Source organism: Acipenser ruthenus, chromosome 21 (genome assembly GCF_902713425.1).
Source record: "Acipenser ruthenus chromosome 21, fAciRut3.2 maternal haplotype, whole genome shotgun sequence".
In the NCBI taxonomy this organism is placed as follows: Eukaryota; Metazoa; Chordata; class Actinopteri; order Acipenseriformes; family Acipenseridae; genus Acipenser; species Acipenser ruthenus.
Window position 1 is genome coordinate 933,268 of NC_081209.1, and position 21,273 is coordinate 954,540.

Genomic DNA, 21,273 nt, shown 5'->3' on the forward strand with positions numbered 1-21,273 from the left:
ATTGCTCTCCCTTCCTGCCACCTGCAGCGCGCTCTAGATAAATGAAAATTCAATACTGATTGAATTTTATGGCAGCTGGATGTCCATTGTAATGTTATGTACCAGTAGACAGCCCTGGCCCACACTGTATTTGCGCAATTCGAAAAATAGTTTACAAAAAACCAAAGCGACATTGTTGGTACACCCATCCGCTCAACAAACAGAGAATCTGAAAGGGAGAGTTGTATACATTAATTAGAGATATATATATATATATATATATATATATATATAGATATATATATATAGATATATATATATATATAGATATAGATATAGATATAGATATATATATATAGATATATATATATATATATAGATATATAGATATATGTATATATATATATATTTTTTTTCACTAGGAATAAGTCCTTTATACCCACTATGAAACTCACCCAACGTTCAACCAGCTGTCTCAAAACCTGGACTTTATATTGACACCAGCAACTGGTACATAACATTCTCTATAAATATCAAAATGCACCAGCAATCCCGCTGTATAAACTTAGTGCCGGGGGCAGCAGGGGGAGGTGACAGTATGAGAGCATTGTGATAGAATACAGTGTTCTGTTGCACTTTAATGTTAGAGGTTGGCCTGGTACTGAACATCATTTTGAGGCACAGAATAGAAGTCCTGCCAACTTAGTGCATTGGGGCGACTGACCCAGGCTCACCTCTAACCCTTCATGTTGTGTTGCTATACCCATTCGTTTGTGGTTTGTATTTTGTATTTTGTATTCGTATATGAATGTTAAACCTGCATCCACTTGTATAGGTGACCAAGGTTGTTAAAACCATCACTCGCCGCACCTTCCACCCGGTGACAGTAACAGAGAGGCTGGTGGATTCCCGGCCGCACACCCCCACTCCGGAGACAGACCCTGTAAACACAGCCTTCTTGTCTTGCTTTTACTCACCACAGCTCCTAACATGCCATGCGTTTGTGGAAGTGAACTAAAACTACTCGGCTAACGCAAAGCCTGCCCACTTCGCTTGCTCGCTCGCTCGCTCGTACATTAAACAGTTCAGCAGCCGGTGAGCAGCGTTCTGCTTGTCTGCTGCTGTGTTTTTATTATTAATGCTGCTTTAGATTTGCACCTTTGTTAGATTGTGATTCAAACCAGGCTCTGGGCTGCCTGCTCATTGACCTACACATATTGATGGTGAAACAAATGGTGTTGGAATTGTTTCAAGCGAAACTCCGAACACACCACTGGCTGGATTTACATTTATTGAGTGTTCTGACACAGTACCACAGGGTTCTGAATATTGAGTGTTCTGATACAGTACCACAGGGTTCTGAAGACTGAGTGTTCTGATACAGTACCACAGGGTTCTGAAGACTGAGTGTTCTGAATGTCACAGATCTGCATTCACAAAGCACTGGCTCTCATTGTATTCGAGCAGCTGGAATGGTTAGTTAGTCTTGTTAACATATCTGATTTATGTGCCGGATCTTCCTGTGGGGCTGGAGGAAGCGGTGGCGTAGCTGTTTTAGATCGTCTGTCTGGGTAACTTTTTTTTTTAAAACAATGGAGATTGAAACAATGGGGTCTGAGTTGTTCCCATAACTTTGAACCACTACAGGTTGTAGCCAATAACCCTCAATGCTTTTCAAAGAAATTCCAATAGCAGTAATGTTGGCGCCTGCTGCCTGTTGTTTTTCTTAATACTTCTATTGAAATTACATATGTAAATAAACATCTGTTCTGGGGACCAAGAACACTGTGGGATTGTACACCAGACGCAAGCACAGCTGGTTTGAAAATACCCGGTGCTCGACTCGCCCTGTAAACCTGCTTAATGCTTGCTAATGCTTTGAAAGGTTAAATATTGCATTGCATTAGCACTCTGATTCATAGTATATTTCTAGCAATGTTAATATGAAATTATATAAACTCTTGTTGCAGGGACTCTTCTGTTGTATCGTATCATTTGCATGGCTGTCATGTTAAATAGGGGATGCAGCCTGTTTTATGATAAGCTCGTCTGATAGAACAGTAGTCTCAAAACACACAGAAATTAATGGAGAACTGTCCAGCCTGGAATTGATGGTATTCCCTAAATGCACTGAAATGCCGCTTCAGCCCTTGCAAGGGGATACCTCCCTGAGCTCATCATTCACCAGTCCTGTTTGAGGCCGTTCCTCTTGCAGTTGACTTGTGTAATCGCTCATTGATCAGCCACTTCAGGCAATACATACAGCTCTATGTATCATTCTGCTTGGCAGGGGCTTCCCATTATAATGATTCGTGTCGTACAACATCATTTAGTTGAGAGATGCCAACAGAATTACAATGTTGCGCTGCAGGAACAAAATGGAAAGGTTATGCATCAGTTTCTGAACTGAACGAACCAAGAAAAGAACCCCATGTGTTATTTAAGAAGGAATGTTTAACCCAACAGTACGGTACAGTAGGAGTAAGGCTTGCGATTCAGTCTGGGATGTGAAAGCTTACTCACAGTACACACGAATGGAAAATCAAAAGGGAGCCTGCTGACTTGGTGCCTTTTGAGTGGAGCTCTGTTACTGTAGTTCCATTCACCCCACTGTCATTCACAGCCACTGCTCAGCACACCTCACACCACAGAAGAATTCAGGAGTGCTGGAGGTTTTCAAATCACTGGCATTCATTCTAGCGCTTGAATTCAGCCTTCTGAAAACCCAGGCTCTATTATGTATGGTGGTATTGTGTTTGACATGGGTTGGTGTGTGTTGTGTGGTTTTGTTTTCATGACCTGTTGCTTTCTTCTCGATTTTCAGTTGGTTTTTGTTTGTTTGTTTGTTTGAAAGCAAGTGCTTGAAGTCTGAACTTCCTGAAATTCACTGCATCATTACGTTTCATCTACACTCTTGGTGTTTTGACACTTTTTTTTAAATTTATTTTTTGCCATTCTCTTTTTATTATTTTTGCCAGGTCACCAAAATGGTGAAAACCGTGACCACCAGGACGGTGCGCCAAGTTCCCCTGGGGCCGGATGGCTTGCCCATACCGGACGGGTCTTCCCCTCTCGGCAGCTACACGGATTCCATCGACCGGAGGTACCTGAAGAACGGGGACCGCTACATCACCCCACAGGCCACCTCCACCCTGACCAGATCCTTCAACAACTACAGTGATTCCTACGCCGACAGCCCCGATAACCAGTACCGGCACTACGGCATCCACGACAGCTACGCCGACGTGTCCGACAACTACGGCAGCCTTTCCAGAGGGGTCAACTACCGGCCTCGCTACGGCTACATGCCAGCAAACTACCGGCCGGAGAACAGCTACACCCTGCCCATCAGGAAGGACGACTACGGACACATAGCCCAGCCGCAGGTGCCCATAGGCAGCAGCGCAGAGCTGAACCGCTCCCAGCCGGAGCGCTTCCAGCCAGAGCCGTACGGTTTGGAGGATGATCGCCGCAGTCTGGGGCCTGAGGAAGAGGAGGCATATGACCTGGAACCAGACTACTCCACAGTCAATAGGAGGACTCTTGGCAGTGCTGACCGGGGCAGACCAGGCAGGGAGTTAATCAGAGAGCCAAGCAGGGAGCCCATGATGAGAGAGCCAGTTCGAGGAAGGTGAGGAGTTTGTTTCTAGGAGAACCCGACTGGTTTCTCCTTAATACTTTAATTTCTTACCTATGATGTCCATTCACGTGTCATTCTCTTTTATTATTCTCTCTAATTTCTGCTTCAGATATTTTTTTTTTTACCAGACTTGCTAACTAAGAGATGTTCATCTGTTATTTCTGTTCCCTTCTGAAACTGATTTTGCGTTTTGAGATTTTCAATTTTACTAAATCAATTGTTGTTCTTCTGGTTGCAATTCCGGAGTTCCTTGTTTTAAAGTCTTATTGGATCATCCACTTGCTCTACAGTAAGTGAAGCAGTCTTCCGTCCTCCATATCAGATCTCTGAGTTCAAAGGCAGAAGGAGTAGCCGCAGTATTTAGCAGTTATTCGAGACAGGAAAGTGGAGATAAGTGGCGGTTTCCTTTCATCGTCTGTTGTATTGCAGTCCGGGAAACACTGTGTGTGTTTTAGTATTAGTCGTCTCTTACTTACAGTAACCTGCGTACTGTACAGCTACAGCCAACAGTTTTGCATCACCTCAAATTTTAGGATTGAGACATAAAAAAAAAAAATGAACATAATTTAGATCTTTTAAATAAACTACAAAATGATATTGCAAAAGTCTACCAAAAGTAGTATGTGGAAAACTACAAAGCGGAATGTAATTCAATATGTTAACATAACATTATTCAGCAGGTTTCATTCGACTTTCTGAAGAAAAATGCTAAAGCTTTGGCCATAGCATCGTTTCAGAGCTGTTGAATGTATCCGGGGGTGACTGGTGATTTAATTACTCTTTTAAAGTCTGACGGGCTCGTCTGTTCTCCCCAGACACACTAATGGTTTATATGCCCTGCTGGCTCTTGCCACCTGCTTGGCCGTCCCCCTTCACATTAGGGTTCAATTAGTAGTCATTCCTCTTGAGGAATCCAGGGCTGGATTAACTGCAGTGCCCCTTGTGTCCACTGCCACCCCTGCACTGCTGCCAGCCTCCGCAGACTCACAGCTTATTTACATTTGGGGTACTCTTTTATTTTATTTTAGATATTATTCAGACCATGTGCACCGAAGATTGTGCTTTCCCAATTTATTCCCTCGCTTGAGCGGAGCAGTGCTCTATTTTGGTCAGATGTCTCCTGGGGTTTGAAGCACTCTGGTCTGTCAGCAGGAGGACAGCTGTCCTGCGATCAGCACAGCTCCACCCTGCACTTCACAGTAACTGCTCAAGGTCAAGGCCATCTGACCAGGCCTCACCAGGCAGATGCTGTGTCAAGATCTGTTTTGTGAAATGTTTAAAATGTAAAGCTGTGGCTCAGGTGACAGACGTCCACGTGATCAGGCTAGAGCACAAACCAGACAACATCCCTGAGAATTCAAGATGACAGCAAAACACCACCGTGCTTTAAATGTTTGATTCCGTATGTTGTGTGTGGCTGGTATGGATTGAGGAGTAGGTAACGGTGTATTGCTGGGATAGACTGCGTGGGAGCTGATAGTCAGACAAAACATTTAAAACCATGCAGAATGTAATCTGAGGGCAAACAGGAAAACGCCCATCTATAATTGATTTTGTGGAGTAGTGGTTAGTGCTCTGGACTCTTGACCGGAGGGTTGTGGGTTCAATCCCCAGTGGGGGACACTGCTGTTGTACCCTTGAGCAAGGTACTTTACCTAGATTGCTCCAGTAAAAACCCAACTGTATAAATGGGGAATTGTATGTAAAAATAATGTGATATCTGTATAATGTGAAACAATGTATAATGTGATATCTTGTAACAACTGTAAGTCGCCCTGGATAAGGGCGTCTGCTAAGAAATAAATAATAATAATAATAATAATATGTTTACTTTCCCCTCCTCCTCCAAGTAGCAGTGCCTCTGTTAAGTCCAGTCCATACCCTCATTAGCTCTGGACAGATGCAGCTGTTCTGCTGCTGCGCCTCCTTTCTGATGCAGGAGCTGAACATGAATTAAATGCTGCTAATCCATGAATAAATATAAATGCTTGCAGGCGCCCCTCTCATACATTTTCAAATGTTATCAATTTAAATGCAAATCTTGACATTTCAGGATAGCAAACTTGAAAGTTTTGATGGATACAAATATAATCACTGTATTAATACTACTTCTTCTTCCAAGTAAGATCAAATCCTCCCTGTTTCATGTGGCACTGTAGCTGCTGTACAGTATGAATGTGACAGTACCAGTAAGGCACCTCCCTCACGATGTCACAGCAGGAATTGTGACATCACTACCCTGCTCTTCTACCATAGCTGATACACCCATCCATACCTTTTTGCTGAAAACATTATGCAGCTAAATCTCTTTTCTATATATTTTTTTTCAGTTAATTTTTGCTATGTCGAAATGAGGCATGCAGTAAGTGCCTTGCAGATATACCGACTGTAGTTAGAGGACTTCTTGCCTTTCATTTGCAGGATCAGCCAAATCAGACATAAAGGACAGCAAGTTAATCTAAGCCTTCAATAAAACTGTGCTCATCTGATGTAAAACACAGCTCTTAACTTTTAAAAGTTGATTTGAGAGAGAGTGAGCATTCCTGCCCTGTGCAGTGCAGTGCAGCACCCAGCGCAGCAGGTTCTGGTTGGTTTCCTATTGCAAAGAAACTAAAGCTCGGTCAAATGAGCATGTGTGTGTCGTTGATACATTGGAAAGTTATTGAACCGTATTTGGCTTGGTTTGAGTTATTTTGTACTGGGTTGAAAAGGTCCTTTCATTTCAGTAAAAGATTTCAGTACAGTATAAGAGACCTGCTCTAAGAGTGAAAGGATAATATGAAACAGGTGTAATTACCGACAGTCTGTTTACAACGCATATGTGTTGACCTTACTAAATAAAATAAGGCACGCCTTATCATTCCAGCAGAGTGCGGAAATGAGTCTCATTGTTAACTTACAGTGTTCTGTTAGAAGAGTATTAGTCCACCAGTTCAAGTGGACCACCTTGAGTGAAAGATTTGCATGGAATAAATATGTATCTTAGAAAGCCCTTGGAACAAGCTTTAGAATGATAAATGTTACTTGTATCAATATGTAAGCAGCCATTAGGAATCAATGGAAATCCACAGTACCTTGTCTTTGAAAGGGTTAAGGTAAAAGTTTGATGTAGCTTTTATATATTACATTATCTTCAAAACTAATGGCCTTCTAGCTTGAAGCAACTCCGATCAGTATGCGTGCCGGCAGCCCGCTAATACAGAGTGGATTACATTTTGCCACCATGCTTTATAAAGATTGATTTGTTTGCCTTCTCCAGCACGCAGCTCGCTGTTCATCACAGGTAGATACTGGCCATAGGGAAGGCTGTACGTATTCCTGCCTGCCCCTAGGGTTTACTGTATCTAGAGGGGATCGGGATGCTCAGAGCAGTGGGGATTGGGAACCGTCCAGGAATGGGGGAATCACATCAATGTGGATGTATGGATCTCATGCTGCAGTGTAGAAAAATGGGCAGTACGAGCAGTACAACAAATAGCAGCGTTGCTAAGTCACCAAGAACTAATAAGCAGGAGATATATAACCTGTGAAATACGTGATGTAGGACACATGTTTGTTCGGTACTTTGGATTTATACATAAATAGTAAAACAAAGCTGAAATGATTTGTAGCCGGCATGCCTGCCTTATTTTTCTCCACTGTCCAGCAGCATGCCTTACTTTTTACTCAAGCTCTGTTCCGCTGCCGTAGCTCTAACAGGAAGGTTCATGCACACTGAATAACGGTGCTCTTGAGCGAGCTGATTACTGAAGGGCTGCCCTGTTGCTGTTTCTTCTTGGCAGAGGCTGCTACGAGGACCCCATAGAGGCTGAACTGATCGACGAGCGCCACCCCTACCTGCAGGGCATCTACACGGCACCCCTGGCCCAGCCCGAGCGAGGCAGCATGGCCAGCCTGGACCGCATGGGCCGTCACTCGCCCTCCATTGACAGCATGCGCAAAGACCCCCGCTGGAGGGACCCCGACCTGCCGGAGGTCATCGCCATGCTGGGGCACCCCATCGACCCGGTCAAGTCCAACGCGGCCGCCTATCTGCAGCATCTCTGCTACGAGAACGACAGGATCAAGAAGGATGTGCGCCACCTGAAGGGGATCCCCATACTGGTGGGGCTGCTGGACCACCCCAAGCCTGAGGTGCACCGCAAGGCCTGCGGAGCCCTCCGCAACATCTCCTACGGCAAGGACAACGACAACAAGGTGTCCATCAAGAACTGCGACGGCATCCCTGCCCTCGTCCGCCTGCTGAGGAAGACCAGCGACATGGAGGTGCGGGAGCTCATCACAGGTACTGTACTGTTCCCAGCTCGCTCAGCAGCCAAGCACGGTAATATAAATATAATAATAATAATAATAATAATAATAATAATAATAATAATAATAATAATAATAATAATAACAGGGTAGATCAAGGTTTTTTTTTTTTTGTGGATGAAAAGTGGTGCCAAGGTCTAGTATATCTGGTCCAGATTCTTTAGAACCATCAAGCTGTCTTACAAGGAGGGTGGAATGTAATGATGATGTCAAGATTCTTTGCAGTATCTAAGAGAATGCTATAATGTGAATGCTTCTGTCAAAGACGGACAAACGCTGCTGCAGCACAAATTACTGGCTTAAGAAAGAAATACAGTCACTACTAGCAACGAGAGCATTAAAAATACATCTTTACAGCAGACTGGGGAACAGAAGTTATCTGCTGAACCAACACGAGCGATGTGCAATAACGACGAGCCAATTGAAAACAGCTCTCCCTGGAAAGTCAAATAAATCTAATGTAGCAGGCAGATCTGTTTTAACTGACCCCAAATTGGCAAACTGCAGTTTCTGCAATTTAAAATAATGACATGTTTAAAAATAGACCATTTCCAGCTTCCATATGTTTTCTGTAACCTGGTTTCCAGTCCAGACCACATCACATTTAACTTCTCTGCAAGATTACACAGCGTCTCATACTTGACACGGCAGCAGGCTGAGTGGACGTCTTGCAGAAGGGAGGCACGGACCTGCAGTGGAAACACCATGCTAGGCTCACCTTTGAACACCCAGCTCAAAGTGAACAGCAGTCAGCTGCTTCACAATTAAGAATCATTTAAAAAAATACAGTGATGTGCAGGGATGTTTGACACAGCCTGGGGGATTCTAGTGACATCTCAAATGTCTTTTGATGTATCCATTAGGATGGTAGAGGAGACTTGATGCAGTGCGGAGGTACATGGCTGTGTCAGAGCTTTTAACATACATGGAACATGCATGAGCACAGCTTATCTAAAGTAGGATCTAGCTCTGTGTAATCAGATGTTTGCCTTGGTTATTCGGGCCAGTCTGAAATCTTGAGTGTCATCCATCACTATCGGGGGGGGGGGGGGGGAGGGGTGGGTTAACCTTTGCTGGAATCACTGCTGTTCTGTAGCGCTTACCTTCAGAGCCTGTGATATAGATTTAAAATTACAGCTCGCTGTTCTTCTCAGCTGCATCCTTAACGATTAGTGACTCCACTTTCTTCCCTGCTAAATCTGTTTATGCTGATGGATGGATGCGAGGTGGGGTGAGATGGTTGCCTAGCAATGGGCTGCAGTGAGTTAATGGGTTGTTAAGACAGCACGTCTGTAGAGGAAAGCAAATCGAATTAACGACAAAGAAGGAAAGACTTAGGGAAAAAACTCAACAAGGTAGAGACTTAGGGAAAAAACTCAACAAGGTCCATCGTACAGACTGTGAATAGAATGAGGGGCAGCGGTTATTTACAACACACACAGCGATCATTACAAACGCCTATGGAAAAACAACTGCAGTGTAACAAAAACACAAAGCAGTACTGTACATTTGTACAGAACATCTGTCACTAAATAGCAGCCTAGCACTCGAAATACACAAGTTCAATAAACTGTGGCAACCTCATTCATTCTGCTTAATGGCATAATATAGAGGAAAGTGGGGTGGGGTGAGGAGGGTATGAGAAAGTGAAACTTTGTTGTCACATGTTTTAAGTTCCTTGATATGACACCAAATGCACCAAGTTTAATGGCAATCTTTATTTAATTTATCAGAGCGGACCCTAAAGAGGAAGTGGCTTTGAATGTAGTTTGACTGGGTTTGTTTTTCCGTGACCCTTGCTATCCTATCGTGTTTGCCTTCATTCTGAGGGTCCCGGATTATGGTATTCCAGTATTGAGTAATCTTCTTTGAGCTTGTCCGGAAAAGTTCCAGCAATGAATAGCCTTCCTCGTTCCATTCAAATCATGTGTCAAAGTGACCCTCAACCTTTTAGCCCTGCCTCCTCTACATTTTATATAGAGAGAGTGGGGGGGGGGGGGGCTAGCAGAGCTGCTTCCTCTTTTTAAAGATAACCCCCAAGCTATAGCTTTGTGAATAGTTTCTCTGATGTCGTTTCTACCTGATACCTCAAGTCAAGTAGCTGGACTGAAAGTAACAGGGGCACCAGGTGGAGCTGACCTCCCCAGTGTTCTGTGTCTACATCTTGCTTTGATACAATCAGCTAGCTTGCAGTGGATCCACTATAATGGCTGGGGGCCAAGTATAAAATGTATGAAGGGTAATGTATTGCAGAGGCTCTGTTTAATGAAAAAATGGATTGTTTTGACAGCTGATTGGAATATTCAAGGAGATTAATATCTATGACACAGAATAAGTAGGTTGCTTGTAGTTTGTGCCTGTCTAGTTGAGGCAGAAAGAACAGTGTGTTTTTAATTGCTATGTAATTCATGCTTCTGTGAAAGTGCATAATTATTGGACAAGGTAAATGTGAATCTGTTCTGTTTAATGAGCTAATTCACCAGGCTTACAAGTGCATTATTAGATAGCTGCATAAAAATGTCACATCACCTGAAACTACATATACAGATTAATTTTGTGCGACCTCAGATTCTGTATGTACTTGTAGTGGTAATCTTTCATTTTTATTACTGAAGTGCTTTCTTAATCATGCAGTACATGCGACAGATGATTTGGATCAGTGATTACAAGGAAATAGAAGCATCTAGATACTGTACTGTGTGTTTCTAAAGTGAGGAATACTCTGGTTAATTTGCAGGATCATCTGGGCTCTACAGCTTAACATAGGCCCCCAAACCATACAGGGAGTTCTATTTAGATAGCTTAAGTGCTTGAGATTCCAGTGGGTTGGAACTGTACTTAGGGCTAGCATTGTGAGGAGTGCACATAAAGATCAATTTACTACCTGCCACTTCCCAGTGTAGTTCCACTATAAAAAACCTTCAAGCTGCTTCCCTTTTAATAGTCTGCCCTTGAGATCACAGAGGAGTGAAGGATGTGTCTAGTCTCCATTCTTCCAGTAAATGAACTATTTACTCGAGGTCTGTATTCAGTGTAGCCATTTGTTATGAAATGTCAAGGTTCTTGAATACATTCTTTATGGTAGCTGGTAGTTTTTCATATTGCTCATAATAATCCAAACACTACTGCTAAAGACCTGTGCATACAAAATAACCTTTGGGAGGGGGGAAGGAACTGTTGTGCTGTTCTGTGTGTGTCTGACCTGGCTTGCCTTGTTCTCCTCCTCACAGGCACACTGTGGAACCTCTCCTCCTATGAACCCCTCAAGATGGTCATCATCAACCACGGCCTTCAGACGCTGACAAACGAGGTGATCATCCCCCACTCGGGCTGGGAACACGAACCCAATGAGGACTCCAAGCCTCGGGACGCCGAGTGGACAACTGTCTTCAAGAACACGTCCGGGTGTTTGAGGTACTGATACAGAGGAGGCACCGTGGCCACTCATGGGGACTGGAGGTAGTGCACCAATGAGCATGGCTGGATTGCTTACAGCCACCCTCAAGAGTGGAACAACCACAGCTCTTCATGAGTGTTCTGTTTAATAATAATATCGCTCTGCAGCATCAAATATGATAGCTTCTCTTCATGCTTGATCTCCTCCAACACTTGTTATATGCTCTTTCAATATTCATTCTTACAGTAAACAACATAGGAATCAAATATTCTTTCAATATTCATTCTTACAGTAAACAACATAGAAATCAAATATTCAATTTTGTTTTGAGTCAGCTGTTGTATCTTAAGTTTCTGCAGGACAGTAACATGTAAGTAATTAACAAATGATAGGAAGGTGTAAGAATGTAAAATAATAAGTTCGCTGGCAGCACAAAGACAGACTACAGCTCAAAATCAAAGACAGATTCTGTGAACTGCAGCAGCTGAAGCAATTTCATATTTTACTTTTTTTTTATGGTTGAACAACATTATTCCTTTTCTTAATTCCTCACACAAGTGCCAATAGATTTGTCCTTCTTGCAGCGGGGCTGCAGAGCACTGGGAGGATCGTTTCCTCCAGTCGCTTGTTTGATTAAGATATCTGAGGGAGCAGAGTTAGCTCATTCTCGCTGTTCAGCCTCCAAATTGCACTAACCATTCCCTGGGGTTGTTTTATGAGCATCAAGAGTAATGGAGAGTGCCTCGCTGGGGCTGCATGAGGAAGTACTTACCCTCCTGTCAGAGATAAGTTTCCTTTGAACCCGGGGCCAGACTCTATTATTCCTGCTTACTGCAGTCCTGCTATTTTGATGTCTGTAGAAAAAGAAAAAAGAGCCAGGCTGTTTTTTTTAAGGAATAAATGAATCCACGAGAGGGATCTGGGATGGCTGCAGAGGGGATGTGGCTGTCCTCTAAATCAACGTTATTCATTGGGAAACGCGCCAGGAGATGGGAAGATAAATCCGGCTCTTTGGTTTTTTTGATGGCAGTAAATGCCAGGCCTGTTTACAGACCTCGACGCTGATAGCTTCACCGGGTAGGATGTGTCTAACGCGTGGCTGACTCACTCCATCATCTGAGTTCACCTGCGTTCATTAGAAAGAGGCTGCTTTACATGAAACCCATTAACGTGGGCTTTTGGGTGCTATTGATTCCCCCCCCCCCAAATGACTTGTACCTGGTATGCTGATATTTATAAATGTGTTTTTCTAATGAGTGATCGATAATGCCTTTGAACCTCCCCAGTCAAATTGAAAATCTAATTCAGTGTTAATTGTCCAGCTGAGCTGCCCAGAGCTTCCCAGTGTCTCTCGAGTTCAAGCCCCGATGGTTATTTCACACCTGCTGAATTCTCTTCCAGGGGATGAACGATAGTTAAATGCAAATGTTAGCAGGTTTTCTGCCCTGGTTTCAATTTGGACTCTCTCTGCTTCCCGGCAGAAGAGATCCTGGGTTATACACACGTTGTGAGAAATCAAGCTATTTTCAGCATCCTGTACAACTGACTGACTGTGTTTCTAATCTGCTGCATCTGAAACACTGCAGTCCACAGGCTGCGGTCCAAGGAATTGCTAAAAGAATTCTTTAAAAAAAAAAAAAAAAAACATTTTATACATTCCAGATTGAAATCCCTGCCTTTTAGAAAACACACAGTCTGCAGGAGCGTGTGTCGGTACAGACTGGCTGAGCTGGGCAGGACCTCCTAAGAAGGACCCTTGTGTTATTAGAGGCACGCAGGGCTGGCATTGGAAGAGCTTTGCCTGGGCTTGGTCTCTTGCCCAGAGTTAGCAGCTGGAACTCTTTAGTCCAGGTGACACTGAGGCAATGTGTCTGTGTGTTGTGGCTGTTAGCGAGTTCAGACATTCATAGCCAGAACGCCACTTGTAATCATACAATATATATATATATATATATATACACTGAGCAATGATTTACGGGTCTGGAAATTGGAATTCAAGTAGTTGTGTTGCTACAGTAAGTAGAATGAATGTACACATTAACGGACAGAGAATGCCGACCTGTCTTTTCAAAGAACACCATCTACTTAACACACTGTCCTTGAAATGTGTACAACATTGTTTTTAATGTGTAAAACATTCTTTTATTATTGGTGTTTGCATTGCGTTTTGGGTTTCTTTGTGGATTTCATACCAAGGGAGTGTCAAAGGTCATGTTCAACAAACGGAGAGCTTTTGAGGTAGTCTCCCCTCTAGATAATATTTAAACAAACCAAAACAAAGACGTAATAACCAGCTCCGGGACACCCGCACATACAGCACAAGGCAATGTGGAGTCTGGGGGCTTCTCGCTGCCTTGGAAATGGGAACCACAACACGAAGACAGGCACTGCTAAACCACTGAATTCAGCCTGGCTGCTTAACCCCTCATGCTCTCGATAAACCAGCTGCACATGGGATCAGTGCAAGAACCTGTTTCATAGCAAAGAGATCCAGCCGCACCTGCCTCGTATCGTTTGATTGATCTCCCCCTGTCCGTAGATACAAGACCCTCCACAGACACATCCCGGACACAAAGGGTCAACCCTACAGTACACTCCGCTTCTTACTTCAGTTCCAGACAGTTCTCTTTGATGACATCAGCATTGCCGTTCTGCTCATGTGAAGACCTCTGCAGACTAACAGATGCCCTTCTTTTGAACAAGAGGTAGAGTTAAGGTCATCTTGAAAAGGGCTTTCGTTGGATCAGAGAGGATAGAGAACAGAGAGAGTCCCCGGTGGAATCCTCCTGAAGATATTGATCTCTGTGGAGCTTATTTTGTTCAGAGTTATTGACACTTACAATAGATTCTCAGCACAAAGGTCGTTCACGATCAAGTCTGGTGAGATGTGAGAGTCAGGCGAGTGTCAGTCTAGTGCAGTGTTTATTTGATTCTTTTTGTTGGGTGAGGGTAGGTTCAAGGGTTTTCAAGGGTTCCTACCTGAGGGAAATCACTGCAGTGTTTCTGTTAACTAGATGAGGGAGTTCATCTGCTGTTTAATAAAACTCTTTATCCTGATTTATTTTTTATGATGAATCCTCTGTGCTGCCAGACCAGTAGGCACTTAATTTGAATTGATAAATAACTTTATTATAATCACCCTCTACCCCGAACTACATCTTTTTGTGTATCCTCCAATATCCCCAAATGCTTTGTGATATGTTTTGGCGCGTGGACATTACAAATACAGGACTCAGAACAGACGCCTGGAGGAGATGAGAATGACTGTCAATACTGCTGCACTGTCTACAATTTGTTGTAAAATAGTGGATCATGGAGTGATGTGATCAGATGCTGAAATCAAGGCACATTGATATCTGCAGCGGTGAAATCGATCAAGGAGAACTTCAGAGTTCAAAACAAAATGCACATATTATGATAAAATGTACCTTTATCCATAACGTTCATGCTGAGAAGCCCTGTCGTCTTCTGTCAGCACTTTAAATGTGTCCACATGCAGAAAGTGGAACTCCAGTAATCCGCACTTCTTGGTATAACACATGATGCTTGAATCCTGGGAAAGCCATTTATAAAACTTGGATCCAGTGAGGCATGAGATGCAGTGTTCCTCGGCTGACAGTTAGGATACATGTCCCAGGGATTATGGTATCAATAGAACATGCTATCTGAAACCATTAGCTAGTAGCAGTCATCTGATGCATGCATCCTGGGAGATGTCTCTTATGTGTCTGTGCAGCTTTGAAAATGTGTTGGAATACGTTTGTGTTTTTTTAAAGACTGTTGGGCTGGTTTATCTCCTGTGGTTTAAAGTGGGATTGATTGTGTTTTTTCTCACTTCGTGATACAGTGATCCTCAGTGTATGTCGTCGCTTTAGTTCTGTCTAATTACAATGTACTGTAACTTTGATATTTTAAAAAGTCTTACCTGCTCGTTGTGATGCAGTGCCCATAGATTCTATTGCAGGATCAGGAGCTATGCTTTTAGTATTGATGTGCATGCAGCAAGTCAAACTGTATAACAGTACCTGTATTGGTAATGAATCTGTACACATGGTCTGGTCACAGCATGTGTTTGTTGGTTCTGTTTAAGTGGGGAGACTGCAAGTTAATGACCTGTTTTGGTTACATGCAGATGTGCACTATGTGTACAGTACTGTATAGTGAGAATTGCCTTTTCACCTCTCTCTATTTATTTATGGTAATCACACACACACACACACACACACATTACGTTCAGATTTAATTTCCACAAACTGCCAAGTCCTGTGTGGCGCTGAAGGCAATAGAATATGAATTCAGCCTTAATGCAGTACTATATTCAAATATATATTGAAATCAACAGATGATGTATTAGCAAGGGGCTGGCGATGGCTCTACAATGTACAATAAAAAAAAAAAAAAAACTGCAGCATGGTCTGTTTGTTCAGGCACTTCTTAAAGATTCCATTAAAGCTGCATTAGCTCCTGATATTGGTTAAGCACTAATGATACTCGGAGGTTTTCTATGAGACACAGCAGTCCACATGGCTCAGAGTCTGCAGTTCCTCTTGAATTGAATTGATTTGTTTTAATTTCCACAAAGTGGTGTAATGACTGGTCCCATACCTGAGATGAATGTTGCACTGTACCGGAACTAGAGGAGAGGCTGTCGCTTTGATGTATCCACATCCTTTCAGCCACTTAATATGAAACAAAGTATAATGGGATTTTATTGTTCAAAAGCGTATCCGTTCTCCTCAGATTAACCTCTGCACTAGGTCATTAACAGCGGAAGTGTCTCTTCCAGATCTATACTGTATATAACAGGATCTCCAGTACAGCCTCTGCGGTGTGAATACTCTCGGTTTTTCGTTCATTTGGGCTTGCTTGCACACATCGCCTCGCCGGTATAGATTTAAAATGTGCTTTTAACATTAAACGCTTCACTGCTGTAATGATGGATCGAGTCAGTTGTTAAAAACTCAACTCGGGGGGCTAAGGAAATAAAATCACTCGTTTTACAACAGTGGATTTCTACCTTTTAAAATGAGTGGCCTGATTTAACTTTTTTTAACCCCTCAGAGAGACTTAAGCTGAGGGAACACAAAGCTCTTTTTGTGGCTTGGAACTTGGTTTCAGGGCACTGCAGGGCACACCAGAGGAGACTTGGGGTTTGATAACGCTGCCTCAAACTAGCTCTCCTGGTCTCCGGGAACCAGGTTTCAAGCCACTGCACCTGAAAAAGAGTTTTGTTGAACAGTAGATCAGATAGTTCTAACAGATGGGTACTGTATGGTAGATGGGGTACTGTAGGGTAGATGGGTACTGTATGGTAGATGGGTACAGTATGGTAGATGGGTACAGTAGGGTAGCTGGGTACTGTAGGGTAGCTGGGTACTGTAGGGTAGATGGGTACTATAGGGTAGATGGGGTACAGTATGGTAGATGGGGTACTGTAGGGTAGCTGGGTACTGTAGGGTAGATGGGGTACTGTAGGGTAGCTGGGTACAGTATGGTAGCTGGGTACAGTATGGTAGATGGGGTACTGTAGGGTAGCGGGGTACTGTAGGGTAGATGGGGTACTGTAGGGTAGCTGGGGTACTGTAGGGTAGCTGGGTACAGTATGGTAGATGGGGTACTGTAAGGTAGATGGATACAGTATGGTAGATGGGGTACTGTACGGTAGATGGGTACAGTAGGGTAGCTGGGTACAGTAGGGTAGCTGGGTACTGTAGGGTAGCTGGGGTACTGTAGGGTAGATGGGGTACAGTATGGTAGATGGGGTACAGCATGGTAGATGGGTACAGTAGGGTAGATGGGTACAGTAGGGTAGCTGGGTACTGTATGGTAGATGGGGTACTGTACAGTAGATGGGTACAGTATGGTAGATGGGGAACTGTATGGTAGATGGGTACAGTAGATCGGTACACATTGTTTCTGTAGCACTGTGAAGTGTTTAAACTCCAGCAGTCTGATGCCTCGTTCTCTTTGTTCCGGTGCAGGAATGTCAGTTCGGACGGTGTGGAAGCTCGGCGGCGGCTGAGGGAGTGCGGTGGCTTGGTGGATGCGCTTCTCCATGCTCTCCAGTCAGCCGTTGGGAAGAAGGACATGGACAATAAGGTACCGGAGCTGGGGACGTGCTGCTCATTCACATGGTCACTGATGTTGCACAGCATAAGGCCACCTTGAGCTCCATTTATTTTAATTGCTTTAATTGCTCTAACTTTAGTTATCCTGGTGACCTTACATTTAAGGCAACATTTTATTTGCCTAATTACTGTGTATTTACCTAGCAGTTACTTAGTAATTACATGTGTACTTACACATAATTACAGTGTTATTATATCTAGTTACAATGTACGTAACGTAACTATGCATAATGACATTGCAGCTACGTACACATTAGTAACTACTATGTAAATACACAGCAATTAGTGCAGTGTGATCAATGTCTTGTTTTGCAGTGCAGTGTGATCAGTGTCCTGTTTGTTGCAGTGCAGTGTGATCAGTGCCCTGTTTGCAGTGCAATGTGATCAGTGTCCTGTTTGCAGTGCAGTGCAGTGCAGTGTGGTCAGTGCCCAGTTTGCAGTGCAGTGTGTTGCTTTATGACAGTAACCCATCTCTCTGTCTCCATGCAGTCTGTGGAGAACTGCGTGTGCATCATGCGGAACCTGTCCTATCACGTCCACAAGGAAGTGCCAGGGGCAGAGAACTTCTTGGAGCCCTCAGCCAATCAGAGTGGAGGCCCGGGAGCGCTGCAGAAGAAGAAGAAGGATGACGCAGGGTGTTTCGGGGGGAAGAAAGCTAAGGGTAGGTTTCACTGACAGAACAGTACACCCAGATCTACTGATTGTACTGCGTGTTTGTTTATCAAGATAACCTGACCCCAGTGCTAATGCTAGGGGAATACAGGCATGGGAGTGTTGGTGTGCTACTCTTTAAAGGCGAGGAATCCAGCCCAACTGAAAACTTCACGTGATCCCCAATTCAAATTACTACTCTTTAAAGCCACCTCAAGTCAAGCCTGATTGGATATCCTGGCTGAATCAAGCCCGATTTGGTTATCCTGACTGAATCAAGCCCGATTTGGTTATCCTGACTGAACAAGCCCAGCAGTTCAGTTCCCAGGGATAGATCCCAGAGCCATTGCTGGTCAATAGCAGGGTCTCTGCCCTTTTGGAAGTAGAACATGTATCTGGGTTCCCAGGATGTAAGCAGTGCTTTAAGCCTGGGGTGAGCATCGCCGGTCCTGGAGGGCCGTTCTGTAACAGGTAATGAACTACTGCACTCTGGGACCGGGGTGGAGGTTCATTGGTTAAACAATTAAACATGGTTGGAATCTGGTCTGGAGGGTTGCACAATCTCTGCGTTGATTTAACCCGTCCTGGGCTGGGCTGTCTTTGCACCGTGGGAGAGGGGGTGTGGAGGGAGAGGATCAGCTTCTCTGATCGCAGCCCCGGGAGGATTTCCACAGCATGACTGCACTTTTGGGTGGTGTTTTTTATAACTTGGGAGTCTGTTCATTTCTAATCTATAAGTCTTTCAATATTCCTTCTCTCTTCTTCTTCTTCCTCCTCCTCCTCTTCTTTGCTTTTGTTTGCATTGCTGCTGCTTGGCTGTCTGCAGAGGAGTGGTTTGATCAAGGTGAGTCGCTTCAGCTTTGGTCGTGTCTTGTCGCTTGACTTTCAGTGTTTTGCTTTTCTCCCCCTCCCCCAGAGCAGTTTATTTATGTATTAGAGGAGGCTTTATTTGTTCCTCCCTAAACCTGTCAATTCCCATTGACGAAGCGAGTCAGAGCTGGTTCCGACCAGTGCTTGCTGTGGATCGCTAGAGGGCTTTGGAAGGGCAGTAAGAGAGCAGTGAGCTCTACACCCAGCCTGTAGAGACTGCATCATTCACAGGGCGTCCTGCATTGGGGTTTCAACTTCAAACTGCCCATGGTCTTCGAAGTAGATAAATCACACAGCAAGCAATACATCTATCTATCTATCTATCTATCTATCTATCTATCTATCTATCTATCTATCTATCTATCTATCTATCTATCTATCTATATATATATATATATATATATATATATATATATATATATATATATAATGTATATGTATGTATATGTATGTATATATACTATGTGTATGTATATATATTATGTATATGTATGTATATATAGTATGTATATGTATGTGTGTATGTATATATATATTATGTATGTATGTTGACAAGCTGAAAATCCCAAGCAAGCTACATTTGCATTGTGCTTTTAAAACCAGAGCCGTCTCGTCTGAAATGCTGTTGTGTTAAATAAGTGCTTGTTTAGGAAGCAGTGCATTGCAGTACAGTTCCACTGGCTTCCAGTGCTTGTGAAGCCATTCTATCTGGGGCTATTAGAGACAAACCCCCCAGTATCCCCTAGTTGTGTTTGATGCAGATGACAAGGCTCAGCATGAGGTTTTCATTGCATTAAATGTCACATTATACTATTAAACTAAAAACTAGAAGCAATCAGGGAATTATAATAGTGGAAGTAATAATAATAAAAAACAGTGTCATGTTTTATAGTAAACGCCGTTATAAAAGTTTCCCATAGTAAAAGCATAGCAAAGTGTAATAAAGCACAGTGAAAACATGGTAAAGCATAGGCAAGCATTGTAAAAAATAGAGGTATGGTAAAGCATCTTATCAAACCAGGGTAATCTATGATCAATGTATAGTATCACCACAGGGAAAGCCTGATTAAAATACCCTGGTGAACTTTTATAAGGGTGTCTCAATGTACCTTCTAACATTTACCTGAAAACAGTCCTGACTTTCACAGCATTGCTCCACATGTATCTTTGAAACTGGAACCTGGCAAAGCTTTAACATGTCCTCTCCACTCTGCCTTTTATTCAGGAAGGAAGAATGGAGAGAGTGACAAAAACTACGACACTCTGGATCTGCCCAAGCGCACTGAGCCAACCAAAGGTAACGCCTCTGTACAGCACTGTTTCACTGGGAATCCCTGTGTGTCCCTGACCCCTGATTTATCGTATTCTCTGGTGGGATCATGAAGTCCTTCGTGCTGAGCAAGCTGATTGCAGGATTTCCAAGAAATAAAACATTTTATTCACGTTTCCAAATCAAATCCCAGAGCGACAATACATTTAGATTAGAATTTCCCATTAAAAATGTTTTCTGGAACAGAATTTGAAATATGGAAAAGTTTTTAAAAAGCAACTTGCTGAAAACAGTCATGCCCAAGTGGAAGTATGTCATGTGCTTTAAAAACCCGCATTCAACACACTGCTTTTCATTACGAGACGCACAGGAGGTCTAACAAATCAGTGTTTGTTTTATCACTGAAAAAACCCAGCAGCACGTCTCTGCAGTGCTGACTCGCACGGTGATGCTATGTAAATGGCTCATTAAGTTTATAACTGAGAGTGTGTTATCAGAATTGATTCCTGTAAGGCCTGACAGCAGCAGCAGGTTGGAAGCACACAGACTGTCAGCCTCAGTTACCTGGGGGCGGGGCTGGGGAATCAGGTAAATCCAGGTACTGCATCCCGTTAATGCCAGCATGGCCATCGAGTCACAAGCATTTAGTCTTTCACAAAGCAGCCTTGTGATTTATCACTGTTGTGTAGCGGGGAGTGTTGTGTGATGCACTGTTGTGTAGCGGGCAGTGTTGTGTAGCAGGCACTGTTGTCTAGTGGGCAGTGTTGTTTGATGCATGTTGTTTAGCGGGCAGTGTTCTGTGATGCAGTGTTGTGTAGCAGACAGTGTTGTGTAGCGGGCAGTGTTGTGTGATGCACTGTTGTGTAGCGGGCAGTGTTGTGTGATGCACTATTGTGTAGCGGCCAGTGTTGTGTAGCGGCCAGTGTGTAGTGGCAGTGTTGTGTGATGCACTGACGTTACGGATTCTGTCCCCTGTCGGTGAGATGAGATTAGATGGGATTTACTGATCATTTCAAATCGTCTGTTA

At 43.5% G+C, this 21,273-nt stretch overlaps 1 protein-coding gene across 14 annotated transcripts in view; it reads left to right on the top strand.

Annotated features, from left to right (window-relative positions):
- Positions 1-21,273, top strand: part of LOC117428388 (splicing regulator ARVCF-like) — a 106,152-nt gene that overhangs the window by 69,953 nt on the left and 14,926 nt on the right. For 9 of the 14 annotated variants that reach the window (XM_058994161.1, XM_058994150.1, XM_058994158.1 and 6 more), the window contains 8 exons: positions 815-922; positions 2,958-3,610; positions 7,402-7,904; positions 11,161-11,344; positions 17,309-17,426; positions 17,945-18,116; positions 18,933-18,950; positions 20,202-20,273. In XM_058994161.1, coding sequence (XP_058850144.1) covers positions 815-922; positions 2,958-3,610; positions 7,402-7,904; positions 11,161-11,344; positions 17,309-17,426; positions 17,945-18,116; positions 18,933-18,950; positions 20,202-20,273 — 1,828 coding nt within the window. The remainder of the gene's footprint in view (positions 1-814; positions 923-2,957; positions 3,611-7,401; positions 7,905-11,160; positions 11,345-17,308; positions 17,427-17,944; positions 18,117-18,932; positions 18,951-20,201; positions 20,274-21,273) is intronic. The other 5 variants (XM_058994157.1, XM_058994164.1, XM_058994159.1 and 2 more) reach the window with 3 other exon arrangements.